At 32.5% G+C, this 16,322-nt stretch overlaps 2 protein-coding genes across 2 annotated transcripts in view; one reads left to right on the top strand and one right to left on the bottom strand.

Moving 5' to 3' along the window:
- LOC149475355 (putative fatty acyl-CoA reductase CG5065) overlaps positions 1 to 15,924 on the top strand; it is a 41,539-nt gene extending 25,615 nt beyond the window's left edge. Inside the window, exons 8-13 of the mRNA XM_089713428.1 lie at positions 8,303 to 8,411; positions 9,424 to 9,500; positions 11,927 to 12,089; positions 13,070 to 13,220; positions 14,612 to 14,718; positions 15,639 to 15,924. Coding sequence (XP_089569554.1) covers positions 8,303 to 8,411; positions 9,424 to 9,500; positions 11,927 to 12,089; positions 13,070 to 13,220; positions 14,612 to 14,718; positions 15,639 to 15,738 — 707 coding nt within the window. The 3' untranslated portion in view covers positions 15,739 to 15,924. The remainder of the gene's footprint in view (positions 1 to 8,302; positions 8,412 to 9,423; positions 9,501 to 11,926; positions 12,090 to 13,069; positions 13,221 to 14,611; positions 14,719 to 15,638) is intronic.
- Positions 4,676 to 5,911, bottom strand: LOC149475356 (uncharacterized). The gene is made up of 3 exons (XM_089713503.1): positions 5,851 to 5,911; positions 4,909 to 5,743; positions 4,676 to 4,817 (listed from the first exon to the last, which is right to left on the bottom strand). Exons 1-2 carry the CDS (start codon positions 5,854 to 5,856, stop codon positions 5,288 to 5,290), a joined length of 462 nt encoding a protein of 153 aa, XP_089569629.1. The 5' UTR covers positions 5,857 to 5,911; the 3' UTR covers positions 4,676 to 4,817; positions 4,909 to 5,287.
- Positions 15,925 to 16,322: the final 398 nt, after the last annotated feature.

Genomic DNA, 16,322 nt, shown 5'->3' with positions numbered 1-16,322 from the left:
TGTGACTTTTGTTTACAATATTTTTCAACATATGAACGTTTGAATAACCATCAAAAAAATGATTGCAGACATATATGTACACAAATACCAAGCGTTGATAAAAATAAAAGAAATTGGTGGGGTGATATTGTATCTGAAAGTAAATTAAGTTTTGATAAATTCCAACGTAAACTGAAGTTACCTTTTGTTATATATGCGGATTTTGAGGCTTTTTTAAGTCCTTTAGCATCGTGTTCAAATGACCCTACAAAATCACATACGATAAATGTACAAAAACACAATGTTTATAGTTTTGGATATTACATTAAATGTTCTTATGATGATAAATTGTCTAAATATGTAACATATACTGGTGAAAATTGTGCTTTAAAATTTATGGAATCGTTAAAAGATAATCTGAAAATAATTGTGAAGAAAATTGGTTTTCAAAAAGCTTCTAATAATTTATCACAAATAGAACAAGATATAGTTAGCAAATCTGAACACTGTTATGTTTGTAATAAAAATTTGAATGGGGATTCAGTGTTTTACCATGATTGGTTTACTGGGAAATTTATTGGGGTCGTGCATAAAGTTTGTTCAGAAAAATTTAGAGTACCTTACACTATACCAGTCTTCTTGCACAATTTAAGTCATTATGATGCACATTTCATTGTACATGCATTAAACTTTGATGAAGGTCAGGTAGAAGTTCTCCCACAAAATAAAGAAAAATATATATCATTTTCAAAGATAATTAAAATCAATAACAGTAATGTTACTTTACGTTTTGTGGATTCACTTAAATTTTTACCCAGTAGCTTAGATACCTTAGCAAAAAATTTAAACGATAATGATTTTAAAGAATTATCAAAATGTTTCCCTAATTTAGAAGACTTTAAACGACTAACTAAAAAAGGTGTATTTCCATATGAATTTGTTAAAGATTTTGATGCATTAAACCAATATCAACTTCCAATGCAATCACAATTTTACAGTACTCTCACAGATTCTTTTATTTCTAATGAAGATTACAACCATGCGAAAGATGTTTGGAATCATTTTAAATGTAAAAATATGATGGACTATTCAAATCTTTATTTAAAAACCGATGTATTATTGTTAGCAGATATTTTTGAAAATTTTAGATGTGTTTGCATAAAAACTTATGATTTAGATCCCGCCCATTACTATACAGCTCCTGGATTAAGTTGGGATGCTATGTTGAAACATACTAGAATCGAGTTAGAATTACTTACAGATATTGAGATGATTGCTTTTATTAAATCAGGAATACGTGGAGGTGTTTCACAGTGTAGCACTCGCTATGCAAAAGCAAATAATGTTTATATGTCCAACTATAACTCAAAAGATAAAGATTCATTTTTAATGTATTTCGATGCCAATAACCTGTATGGTTGGGCTATGTCCCAATATCTACCTACAGGTAATTTTGAGTGGGCTTCCCCCGATACAGATTTTAATGTTAGTTATTCTTCAGAGATAGGATTTATCTTGGAGGTAGATCTTGAGTATCCGGTTGATTTGCATGATAAACATTCCGATTTACCTCTTTGTCCAGAAAACATACCTGTAGGTGACGCTAAAGAAATTAGATTGATTCCAAACTTAAAAAACAAATCCAAATATATTAGACTACAGGCCCATATTGAAAAAATTATGGGTCATTTGACCCACCACCTGACCTATCTAGAATGATATAAGAGCATAAAATAATAAGATTCAGCACTATGACGTCACTCGTAAGCTGTCCACCTGAGTGCAGATGAGAATTCGAAAGTTTAGGTAGAGATTTTCTCCCCTTGTCTCCACCATTTTTGTACGGCATCTGTGTCATACTATTTCTATACTGCTTTTAAGCCATTATTCCGCAACGCCGTACAAAAATCATGGAGACAAGGGGAGAAAATCTCTACCTAAACTTTCGAATTCTCATCTGCACTCAGGTGGACAGCTTACGAGTGACGTCATAGTGCTGAATCTTATTATTTTATGCTCTTATATCATTCTAGATAGGTCAGGTGGTGGGTCAAATGACCCATAATTTTTTCAATATGGGCCTGTAGTCTAATATATTTGGATTTGTTTTTTAAGTTTGGAATCAATCTAATTTCTTTAGCGTCACCTACAGGTATGTTTTCTGGACAAAGAGGTAAATCGGAATGTTTATCATGCAAATCAACCGGATACTCAAGATCTACCTCCAAGATAAATCCTATCTCTGAAGAATAACTAACATTAAAATCTGTATCGGGGGAAGCCCACTCAAAATTACCTGTAGGTAGATATTGGGACATAGCCCAACCATACAGGTTATTGGCATCGAAATACATTAAAAATGAATCTTTATCTTTTGAGTTATAGTTGGACATATAAACATTATTTGCTTTTGCATAGCGAGTGCTACACTGTGAAACACCTCCACGTATTCCTGATTTAATAAAAGCAATCATCTCAATATCTGTAAGTAATTCTAACTCGATTCTAGTATGTTTCAACATAGCATCCCAACTTAATCCAGGAGCTGTATAGTAATGGGCGGGATCTAAATCATAAGTTTTTATGCAAACACATCTAAAATTTTCAAAAATATCTGCTAACAATAATACATCGGTTTTTAAATAAAGATTTGAATAGTCCATCATATTTTTACATTTAAAATGATTCCAAACATCTTTCGCATGGTTGTAATCTTCATTAGAAATAAAAGAATCTGTGAGAGTACTGTAAAATTGTGATTGCATTGGAAGTTGATATTGGTTTAATGCATCAAAATCTTTAACAAATTCATATGGAAATACACCTTTTTTAGTTAGTCGTTTAAAGTCTTCTAAATTAGGGAAACATTTTGATAATTCTTTAAAATCATTATCGTTTAAATTTTTTGCTAAGGTATCTAAGCTACTGGGTAAAAATTTAAGTGAATCCACAAAACGTAAAGTAACATTACTGTTATTGATTTTAATTATCTTTGAAAATGATATATATTTTTCTTTATTTTGTGGGAGAACTTCTACCTGACCTTCATCAAAGTTTAATGCATGTACAATGAAATGTGCATCATAATGACTTAAATTGTGCAAGAAGACTGGTATAGTGTAAGGTACTCTAAATTTTTCTGAACAAACTTTATGCACGACCCCAATAAATTTCCCAGTAAACCAATCATGGTAAAACACTGAATCCCCATTCAAATTTTTATTACAAACATAACAGTGTTCAGATTTGCTAACTATATCTTGTTCTATTTGTGATAAATTATTAGAAGCTTTTTGAAAACCAATTTTCTTCACAATTATTTTCAGATTATCTTTTAACGATTCCATAAATTTTAAAGCACAATTTTCACCAGTATATGTTACATATTTAGACAATTTATCATCATAAGAACATTTAATGTAATATCCAAAACTATAAACATTGTGTTTTTGTACATTTATCGTATGTGATTTTGTAGGGTCATTTGAACACGATGCTAAAGGACTTAAAAAAGCCTCAAAATCCGCATATATAACAAAAGGTAACTTCAGTTTACGTTGGAATTTATCAAAACTTAATTTACTTTCAGATACAATATCACCCCACCAATTTCTTTTATTTTTATCAACGCTTGGTATTTGTGTACATATATGTCTGCAATCATTTTTTTGATGGTTATTCAAACGTTCATATGTTGAAAAATATTGTAAACAAAAGTCACATAGATATATAGCTTCCTTCGATTTTGAAATTTGATGACTTATTAATCTTGACATATTTTTTATGTAACAATAATGACCGATTTTACCCTGTGTCAAATATAATAAATTTATATGAGTCTGCATTTTGTTCTTTGTAAAATACAAGGGTCCGACAATACTATTTTTTTTTCTTTGTTCATTATATTCTAGACCAAAAACATTAATACTAATATTGTTAAGACTTTCAATTTTGTGAATATCGTTTAATTTAACTGGAAATGTAATATTACCGAACTTCAATTTATGACTGTGTTTGGTGTATGATGATACTCTATCCGAATTTTTATGTATTGGAAACAAAGCGGATAACAGTGCCCACTTAAAACAGGCGTTATCTGTGTTTTTAACATTTATAACAGCTTTTTTTATTTTTATGTCATGTGGTAACTCAATATAAGATTTTCCTCTTAAAGGGTTAAATTGATTTATATTCATATCCAAATGTAAAATTTTTTTTTCAAACTCCACCCACTATCCTTTTTCTCGAATGAATTTATATAATTAATAAGAGAATTCGTTACAGTAGTATAAAATATATTTAAATCATCACCGGTGCAAACAATAAAATTCATTGATTGAAAATCAAAAGTGTTATTTATATTTTTTGACTCCTGCACAAAGTCACCATATAAAATAAAATTGATTTTTAAAATTGTATGCTCTTCTATGGACTTATTTATTAACGTAAATATTGTATCTTTGACTGAAGCAAGAAATAAATCTGGTGTCTCAAACTGTAAAAAATTTTGATTTTCAGAAGTTACTCTATAAGTTATTATTCTATTACCGAACGCAGTCTCAATTATCTTAACATTAGGTTTTATTGAATGTTGTATTTTATCTACATTATTTTTGTGTACGTTGCTTCTCAGATGATTAGCAAAATATTTTTTGGAAACACTTATATTACAAATACTACAACATTTCATCTTGGAATTAATACCTTCATTCGATGTTGATGGTTGTTGTGAAGTCCGTGAAAAATCAATTTTAGTTGCAGATTTTATCCTTTTGATGTCATCAGAATTAACATCAACTTCTGCTTTCCTTTTGGTTCCCCGTCCCGTTTGTTCCACCCTAAAAAAAAAAAAAAAAAAGTTATTTACTTCGATTGCTTAAAATACAAATAAGAAAGAAAAAAAGATGATTATAAAAAATATATACTCACAATTTTCCATCGAATTCATCACATAGCTCCATCAAACTTTGATCATGAAATGAGTGATTTAATTCATTTCTTTCTATTTCATCACAAACGTTTAAAAGTTCATTTGTATCAATGGATAGGCTTGTCAATTCAAGATCCATTTCATTGAAAAAAACACTAACACATTCTTCAGACATTTTAAACACTATATTTGTTTCACAACTGCTTTCTTGTAACACACTTTTTGCCTTAATGCTCAATGGTCTTCAACATAATCATTGACTTTATACATTGCAACGTACTATTTATACTAGTAGATAAACTAATTACTAAACTACCACATGAAGAAACCTATTATACTAGTGGATAAACTAATTACTAAACTACCACATGAAGAAACCTAATTTTTAAAGCTGTAGTGTTTTGCACTATCTTCCTCCGATATCTCCTTTGTTATGTTGTATACAATATCTTTTATTTGAAGATCTATGTTAGAATCATTTTTTGTATAATATTTAATGCGAATATCAGCATTTTTCCAATGTTGCGACACCGGGATTCCTTTCAACTTTTTTAAACTATACAAATCAATTTTCACTAGTAGATCAGCATCCATTCCGTCATCTTTGTCTGTTGAAATATATGAAATGCATCCCTCCTTCACTGAACGTCCAACAATTGAAGATAGTTTCGCCTTTTTCTTTTTCCGCTCAGGCTCTTGAAGAAAAAAGTCATCTAAACGACTGGTCCTCTTATTTTTATTTATTGTTAAGTTAGAAACCTCATCTTCATCCGATAAATCATAATAATTATAGGGCTTGAAACATTTTTCCACATCTTTGAGGTTGTAAGAAGCCTGAAACATAACATATATAATTAAAAATATGTTTAACAAGATAAAAATAAATAAAGATTTTACTGAAGTAATAATTAAAAATAATATTAATAATAATAATAACTTACCTCCATTTTGTTATTTGTAATAAATTTCTACGCGTTGACCTGTGGTTGAATTCGAAACACAATATACTACGGATGCGTGCAGGGATATTTATATGATAGATTTGGGAAGGGGCTAGCACGACTTTGGAATCATTATCTTATCTATAAGGATTTCCGAAAAATGAATACATTAACATACTTAGCTAACAACTAATACACATGACATGACACAACAAACACAAACAAAAAACAACAAACATAGTTAAGCAATCACTTATGTACTTATGATTATATTGACAATTTGGAAATCATTATCTTTGGACTTCAGTTTGTGGTGAATATTGCTTAATGTATGCTTAATGCATTTTGTGTATATGTAACTAAAGGAAACATTATAAAATTAAATAAAACAAATTGTATGCAATTTACTATTTTTTATTTCCTTACAAACAATAAATAATATACTATTATAAAGGCGAAAGTTTGTAAGGATGTATGGATGTATGGATGTTTGTTACTCTTTCACGTAAAAACTACTGAACCGATTACAATGAAATTTAGCACACATATTCTAGGGTAACTTGGATTAACACATAGGATAGTTTTTATCCCGGAAATCCCACGGGAACGGGAACTATGCGGGTTTTCCTTTGCAAACGCGGGCGAAGCCGCGGGTGGAAATCTAGTATACATATAAAAATATTGCATATATTGGGATGACAATATAACATGATGTTAGTTTAGGTTGATGATTGATAGAAATTGGATGAGGTCAAACATGTAAAAATGAATACATTAGACCTGCAAATGAGTCTTCATAGAATACACCCCAGCCTCCAGTATAGCGTGTACCCCTCGAATCGCCTGCCAATGCATATACACATACCTGCATTTATTATATGCAATCTCGACCCTGACTCACAGCCAGGTTCTCATTGGGTAGCTATTCATATCAACCACGAAAGAGTTGGAGAATATTTTGATTCCTTTGGACGTAAACCGATTAGAGTAATAGCGGAATTTTTAAGAAGAAATTGTCGCATGTGGGACTATAATACTGCTAGAATTCAGGATATCTATTCCACGTTTTGTGGAGAGTATTGCGTGGTATATTTGTACTACAAGTTCCGAGGCCTGAGATTGGAAGATTTCCTTACAAATTTTTCGTATGACTCACCAAGAAATGATATGACACTTGTTAAATTGTATTGTAGTGTAATGCGGGTGTAAATAAAGAAATAATATATGGAAATAATATGTTTTATTTTCAATCAACTCTTTTACAATCCTTGTCCTGCCGTAACAAAGTTCGATACATCAGATTACCCGGAAAAACAATTAGGTTAGGTTAGACTTTGATAAACAACGCCAGAAGCGAATCGCTTTTTTAAAAAAGCAACAATTAGGTTAGGTTAGGTTAGACTTTGATAAACAACGCACGAGCCGAGCGAGCAAAGCGAGCGTGCCGCGGCAGCGGCCGGCGAGTGCCAGAAGCGAATCGCTTTTTAAAAAAGCAACAATTATAATAATATAGTAGGATAATATATAAATATAGGATTTTAGACGTATTTTTTCTTGAATATAATAATACATCGTTTGGTTAGAATAGCGAGGTAGGTCGTAACAAAGAAGTTTAATACAAAAGCAGTGATAAGCGAGGTGCACAATGAGTAATAGATATGAACGCCGATAGATAATAGGAAAAGGCAAACAACCGGTGGGTCATTAGCGTCCCATTAATGACCCATCGATTAACTCTTATCTAATTGATATTTGATAAGAGTTAATCGATCTGCACACCTCAGCTATCTTTGGAACCGTGCATCCTATCGCTTCGGGAGTGAGTGCTATCGACTCAGCGTGGCCGCTTTAGTGGGAAAAGAGTCCAAACTTTTTTTTTTTTTTTTTTTTTTTTAGTCGGGGTTTTCAATCAAGTCACGTCCTCACCGTACCATAAAGTGAGGCAGCATAGAGTGAGGCAGTACCCGGGAATCCATACTACTAGCGTAAAATGAAATTAACATCACTAAAAAGCGCTCGTGACGTCATAACGCGTCAAGGTCAGTACAAAAAATATGACACGCTTGGTTTTCATACAGATCGCGGTACTTGCGTAGTCTATCTATGTCTGTGAATGAGCATTTATATGATATTTTAGAGGTAACTTCAGGATTTTTTTTTATCGAGCAAAATTTTTTCAATCGTGTTTTGGAAACAGTAATCCCATCACACATACGTTCTGTAATACATATTAGAAATTTCAGTGCGAAAAAACTTCAATATTTTCAATTATAGCTCATAGATAACAGTCCATTTTGCCGTTTTCACCTATTAAGGGCCCTTAACCTATTATAATAAAATGCGCGCACCATGTGCAGTTCGATCCAACTTGAGAGATAGGATAGTTTAAACATGTAGGTACCACGGGCGAAGCCGGGGCGGACCGCTAGTATTTTATAAATAATATTTTCAGGTATAATCAGAACTATGTACTGTGATCTATCAAGGCGCGCGGACACCGTCCCAGTCGACGTCACTATAAACGCATGCATTCTTCTCGCGTATTTGAACGGCTTGGAACAGTAAGTTATAATCTTTATCAACATCTTCTTCTTCATGATTAACAACAATATCAACATCAGCAATATCTTCATTCTTATTTTTATCTATACTATCTATACTAATATTATAAAGCTGAAGAGTTTGTTTGTTAGAACGCGCAAATCTCAAGAACTAATGGTCCGATTTGAAAAATTCTTTCGGTGTTAGATAGTCCATATATCGAGGGAGGCTTTAGGTTATATATAAATCTCGCTAAGACCAACAAAAGCGGAGCAATGCGGGTGAAAGCGCGGAGCACAGCTAGTCCATACTAATATTATAAATGCGAAAGTAACTCTGTCTGTCTGTCTGTTACTCAATCACGCCTTAACTACTGAACCAATTTGCATGAAATTTGGTATGGAGATATTTCGATACCTGAGAAAGGACATAGGCTACCTTTTATTGCGAAATATGTACCACGGGCGAAGCCGGGGCGGACCTCTAGTTTATTATAAAAGGTTCATCACCAGTTGTTACATGAGCATCTTTTGCGTTATAAAATTACAATGTTATCATCAACATATTCATCCTCAACAATAGTTTATCATTAACAACGATATTCATCATCATCCTCAAAAACAACATGTTTATCTTCAGCAACAACTTGATCAACAATATCATCTTCATTGTCAACAACAATATGTTCATTGTCTTCAGCAACAGCATATTCATCATCATCAGTTAATTTATTCAATTAGACTTCTAGAAGCACTTTTGAATCGTCATAACAGTTTTAACATTTACCACCGATTCGGAAAGCAGTATCTATGGAGAAGAGCCGGCAAGAAACTCCGTAGTTGCTCCATTTCATCATCATTTTCATTGTTATCAACACCACCACTATAAACGCATAGAAAAATTTGATTCATTCATTAATTATTATTAGACCCTGAATTATAAACACAACCCATACTAACAAAGCAAACCAATTATAAGAAAACCAGATGATATTAAGGGTACTTTTAAAAAATATATTTATATTTATTTCAGGAAAAAGGACATAGTAGTGTGCAATATAACTCGGTCAGATTGTGATCCGATCACTTGGGGAGAATCGTTGGAATATGGTAAGAGATATGAACTTTACTATGTAGTAAAATACTAGGCTAGAGCTGGGGCATTAAGGCCCGTATTATTATACCGATCTCAGAATTAAGTATGCGCTTACGTAAAAATTTGAGCAGCTACGCTATACTATATAGTAAAGTGCCTGGGGGTCTTCACCTCGGATTAGAGTTATAGTGAATGAATTAATATGATCGATGTGGGATATTGTTTTTTAAACTATAAATTGCAATGTTTACCCAATTTTTTTTGTGCACTCGATTGTTTCATTGTTTAAACAAATTATTGTGAAAAATTCATGTTTGACCATAGAGGGTGTCCCAAGAAGTAGTGATATACTGAAGCTGGGAGGTAGAGGACATAAAGGGATATCTGAATCACCCCCATGCATATTATGCGATTTTTCGTATTTTCGGAGTTATGACGTTTTTTTCAAATTTTCACCTATCGCCGAGTACGTAGAGATTTTGATTTATGGTGACGTGAATTATGGCGGTAAATGCTTGATTTTTTTTGTGTGCTAAGCTGAAAGATAGGCCAATTCAGTATAGTAACATTTACTATCGTTAGATCTTCGAATGGAATAAAAAAAGAATTTAATGCCAAGAAAGATAAAATTACCCAGTATGTTCATAACTTCAAGGGCCCGTAAAAAATAAAATCACATAAAAAATATCCGTTTGGCTTTTTAAAAACTTACTCTATCTATGAGGTAGCTACCTTGAAAATTTCATTTTATTATTTACTAGCGGTCCGCCCCGGCTTCGCCCGTGGTACATAATATTTACGTTTTCTCTACATAAGAACCATCCTCGTACTTCAAGGAATATAATAAAAAAAGAATTATCGAAATCGGTTCAGCCGTTCTCGAGTTATGCGCTTACCAACACATTTTGCGATTCATTTTTATATATAAGACTAGCGACCCGCCCCGGCTTCGCACGGGTGCAATGCTGACACTAAATACACTACAGAAATAATTTGGAAAATCCAAAAGTGCACGCCTCATAATTTTTTTTTAATAAATATTTATTACTTAATTATTATTTTTGTTTATTTAATAACAATTAAACCACATCGAATCAGACCCTGAAAAATGAAAGGGTTCTATTCCTGAGCATACTCAAGCGTAAGAGAAAAAAAAAGACTCGATTAGTAAAGTATTTCGGTCGCTATCGTGTTAACAAGAAAAAGGATCCGCACATACAGACACACGGACGTCCAAGACAGAACTTTTTTAAACTGTTTTTTAACTAGTTTAAATAACAAAAATGACATCAAAAATATCATGAACGTTAAAAATAGTGTTTTTTCTTAATATGTGTGTGTATGTATTATCTTACAAGTGCAATGTATGATACATAAAGACATTTTAAGTTTGAAAAATCAGATGTTTTGCGCGAAGTGACAGTAGTACCCACCTCAACGCTTCGCTTATGAGGCGTGCAAAATTGTGAACGTTGTATAGGTATAAAAATATAGCGGCCCGCTCCGGCCTCCGGCATCGCACGGGTATAAAATACATAGCCGGGCGGCCGCAAACGCTACGTCCTGCAATTTTTAAATCTGTAATATCTTCGAAAATATTCACTTAAATCATACGGTGTAAAGGGCCATATAGATCTATATTAAATGAACAATGTATCCATGGTATTTAATTGGTTAAGGATTAATGCTGTATTGGTTAAAATCGCTTCGAAAATTAGCCATTATTTGTCGTAAAAAGTAAATGACAAAAAAAAGTTATTGTGGGTTATCCATAAGAGATAGACATATACCATCGCGGACTTTTCTGTAGACCTTTTCAATGTGTATAATACTTAGTTCATTATTTTGATAAAACTCGTAGGGTTCAGCCTGCGTTTGCAATGTAAGCGGAATAAATGTAATTTTTTACGACATCACATTAGAAACCTCAAAAATAACAGTACTTCTCCACTACTTAATGGATCTTATTATACATATAAACCTTCCTCTTGAATCACTCTATCTATTAAAAAAAACCGCATCAAAATCCGTTGCGTAGTTTCAAAGATTTAAGCGTACAAAGGGACATAGGGACATAGGGACAGGGAAAGCGACTTTGTTTTATACTATGTAGTGATGATGATAGTGAAGTGATAGTGAAGATATGGAAGATGAAAATCCAAAAAGCGTTGTCGCGTAAGAACCACAGAACAGTTCTTTGGCATATTATGTAGTTAGATAAAAGTTACATATTATGTAAAATTAAATTGTAATATTGACATGATTTTAAAAGAGCAACTATAACGTTTCTTGCCGGTTCTTCTCCATAGATTCCTACTGCTTTCCGAATCGGTGGTAAATGTTAAAAAATGTAATGACGATTGAAAAGTGCTTTTATAAGAAGTCTAATTGACTAAATAAATGTTTGAGTTTGAAGCCACAATATGATTTTTTTCTACAGGTTTAAAAATAATCAACGAATATCCATTCTCAGTAATGCTATGGTACCCTGGTGGATCAGCTACCAACTCGAAAATACAATTCCAAATCGAATCTTTCTTCAAACATTTCATACCAGCGTTGTTTATTGATTTACTACTACGAGTCCTGGGGCATAAACCTTTGTGAGTATACCATATATTTATATTATTTTTTAGCCAGTACAACGATTAGCTTTAATTTATGGATGTTTTCTGATATCTTTTCTGTCAGTTAAAATAGGTTAAAATGATGTTTTTTAGTTATAGGCTTTGTTATATCTATATGTTTATTTCTCATAATAGTTTTCGCTTATAATAGGAAAAAAGTTTAATTTTATTTGTATCACAGTGTTTGTAAACAAACTTTTCAAAAGCAGCTTAACGATCTTATATATATTAACTAGCTGCGCTCCGCGGTTTCATCCGCGTGGCTCCGCTCCTGTTGGTCTTAGCGTGATGATAATATATAGCCTATAGCCTTCCTCGATGAATGGGCTATCTAACACCGAAAGAATTTTTCAAATCGGACCAGTAGTTCCTGAGATTAGCTCGTTCAAACAAACAAACCCTTCAGCTTTACAATATTAGTAGATAGGTTTTCATATTTTGCACGCCTCATAAGCGAAGCGTTGAGGTGGGTACTACTGTCACTTCGCGCAAAACATCTGATTTTTCAAACTTAAAATGTCTTTATGTATCATACATTGCACTTGTAAGATAATACATACACACACATATTAAGAAGAAACACTATTTTTAACATTCATGATATTTTTGATGTCATTTTTGTTATTTAAACTAGTTAAAAAACAGTTTAAAAAAGTTCTGTCTTGGACGTCCGTGTGTCTGTATGTGCGGAGGATTTTCTTGTTAACACGATAGCGACCGAAATACTTTACTAATCGAGTCTTTTTTTTTCTCTTACGCTTGAGTATGCTCAGGAATAGAACCCTTTCATTTTTCAGGGTCTGATTCGATGTGGTTTAATTGTTATTAAATAAACAAAAATAATAATTAATAAATATTTATTAAAAAAAAATTATGAGGCGTGCACTTTTGGATTTTCCAAACTATTTTTAATTCTCTTCTATGTTACATTTTTGTAACTAATCTTTATATTCTAGCCTAGTAAAGCTACAGAAGAGAATCGCATTCGGCCTTGCAGTATTAGAACACTACGCGAATAGAACATGGTGTTTCAAGAATGGATACTTCCTGTCTTTGAAAGAGAGGATATCAAAGGAAGATGACGAAATATTCTTTACGGATATAAATGTAAGTGTTAATAACTCAGCCCCCGGAATCACAGAAACAATAGAAAATCTATTGTGTCGTCAGTCGTGGACCGATCGGGCCGCTGGGGGCTCAATGGGTTAAAATTATTGTGGGTCTGGGTTAAATTTTCCAGGAAAATAGGCGCTTGACGTCGAGTTGCAGAGACATGACCGTGACTATGAAGTGAGATTGTACTGTTGTATTTTACACACCTGCTCAAAAACTAAACTTATAAGTTATAACGAAAAAAATGTGTGCGTGTACTAGTGTACACAGTGTACACACGTAAGAAGTGAAACTTCTTTATGACCTTATTTTAAAAAAAATAATTTACTACTTATATGCAACTTTACAGAAATACGTCGAATCACGCGTGGTAGGGATAAGAAAAAGATGGCGCGTAACGGAAAATGTCACGCGTAACGAAAAAATGTTACACTAAATTTTTTTCCAACCCCGATAAAGAAGTTTCACTTCAATAAACACATACTTAATTCACGTCCGAGAGCTAGTAAGGGCGCAATCGCTATAGGTACAATATTTTTTAGGATTCGACCTGTGGATTCGACAGATTTCACAAGTTAAATGTAACAACAGCTGTAGGTAAAAGTGATTCGATACGACTCCCCGTTTTAGGGCGTTTTTCCATCAAACGCTAAATCAAGCTATATGATTATTGATTGGTACTTTACATTTTACAAACATAATATCACTCGCACATTTTAAAGTTATTGTATAGGATTCGACAGCTCATTAAGTTAAAAGAACAAAATATAACAATTTTGCATTACTACAACTAAATAAACTGTTTATTTCCGATAAAAAATGGGTTGTCTGTAAAGTCGGTTTACTGACGATAGTTGAACGTGACAACGTCTTAAGGTCAATTGTGCTTCTTTGTCGCTCGTTCCGCGCTCTCGCTTGCACTTCAAGCCTACAAGGAACGCCTCAGTGCGAGGTAACGCCGCATGAGTCATGTTTTTTCGTGCGTGCAGCCGGCTCTATCGAATTATAAGACGTTGTCACGTCAAAAATATAATTATGACTAACCTGCGTCCGTACGTACTGTCGTATTTGTATTCTTTTTGGTACTTGCGTCCGGTATGACAGATCACAGCTGACTTCAAGCCAGCTGTTGTTTATTCATTCAAGGCAAATATTCAACTACCTTCAATTTAAATTTTTAAATAAATTATTGAAATTCCTTGGTTCTACTTTTAATCTTTGTTTACGTTTTCACTTGTATTGTATAAAAACAAACACTTACCTACCGTTTTTAAACTCAAATTAAAACCTACCTAACTAGGTGCTTTACTTGTTTTCACGAACTATGATATTGTTTACATAAATTGTAATTAATAATAATAACTAATATTGTCATTATTTTACAGAATATGAACTGGCCGAACTACATAAAGAATTACATGTTAGGGGCAAGAGAACACTGCTTGAAGGACGACTTGTCCACTCTGCCCAGAGCGAGAAGATTAAACAATCAGTAAGTTGACGATTGACGTAAATTATAATAAATGTATTTTCTTTCTTTCTTTCTGACGTAAATTATATTATAGGTAACTAGATTTCCGCTCGCGGCTTCGCCCGCGTTTTCAAGGAAAATCCCGCAGGTACCTAGTTCCCGATCTTGTGGGATTTCTGAGATAAAAAGTAACCTAGTCATGTCTTATTCTGGGTCCTCAGCTACCTACATTCCAATTTTCATTGTTTGTTTGTTTGGTACCTATTGTAAAAATCATCAATCCTCACAAACTTTCGCTATAGTTTAAACTAAAAAAACACGCTTAAACTAATGAAATTATTGAATTTTGAATGAAATCTGTCCGTTTATAGTGAAAATCATTTCATTAAATAATGTAGTTGTTTATTGTAGACAGTATGTTATGTTATAACTATGATTTTAACTCAATATTAGCACATAAGATATTCCCTTCATTGCATTAAAATTTAAAATCACTCAAATATTATGTGTAAGTATGAAAACTGAAAATACTTACCTTCAGACTGTCCCCTGCCGTACTTCACAACAGTGCACTGTGATCAAAATTATTTTATGCATGAAATTACTAACAAAAATACATAAACGTTTTGTAGGCACGAAAATCTTGAATTGGAATACAATCACACAAGATTCTCTTATTAGCTTTTATCAAGTTATCTGACCAATTTTTAGTCGCTATTTAAATACCAACACAACTAAAAATAAAACATTATAGTTATGGCGGGAAAAATCTGTTCGTACGAAAAAAAACATGCTCTATGACCTTGTCTATAACTAAAGTTGTCTAATTTTTCACAGACTGAATATACAATTTTAACTAGTACCTAGATAAGCTAGATAATAAAATTGCACATTTAAAATAATTTTAATATGTACTTAATTTCTTTATTTTTTGCTTACAGATTAAAAATTGCGCACTACACGATCAAGACGCTGCTTTATATATTTCTTTTTTACTCAATTTATTATATGTATAAAGTTATGTTTAAGGTTTACGCTTAGAAATACTTTATTGTTAAAAAAATATAAAATAGTTTTAGGTTTGAATGAGACCATAACTTGTTTTTAATTTTTGATATTCATACTATTTTTAAAAACAAATATTATGTACGTAGGTAATGCAATTTTTCAGTTCCATCAATACCAATTTATCGGATTCAAATGTTATGTAATTATTTAATAACTTATTTAGTACTAGAGGTCCGCCCCGGCTTCGCCCGTGGTACATATTTCGCAATAAAAGGTAGCCTATGTCCTTTCTCGGGTATCAAAATATCTCCATACCAAATTTCATGCAAATTGGTTCAGTAGTTTAGGCGTGATTGAGTAACAGACAGACAGACAGACAGAGTTACTTTCGCATTTATAATATTAGTATGGATGTAAGATGGCTAGGAATGATGCATAAATACGTAGATGTATTATAGTTTGACAAATAAAATGTTATAGTATTTTTGTGTTTATTTATTTTATCCCCTTCATTGAACTATGGTTGTTTTTTTTAATACTCAGTTTTATTAACATGTCTTAGAAAATCTATCTACCGTTCCATAAAATACATATTTTCCAAATGCTAAAGGGCGCGT

This window comes from Colias philodice, chromosome 30 (assembly GCF_061535455.1).
Source record: "Colias philodice isolate Cphi_HAF_F1 chromosome 30, ilColPhil1 Martin Lab GWU primary, whole genome shotgun sequence".
NCBI classification, from domain to species: domain Eukaryota; kingdom Metazoa; phylum Arthropoda; class Insecta; order Lepidoptera; family Pieridae; genus Colias; species Colias philodice.
This window is presented reverse-complemented; position numbering and strand designations above follow the sequence as displayed.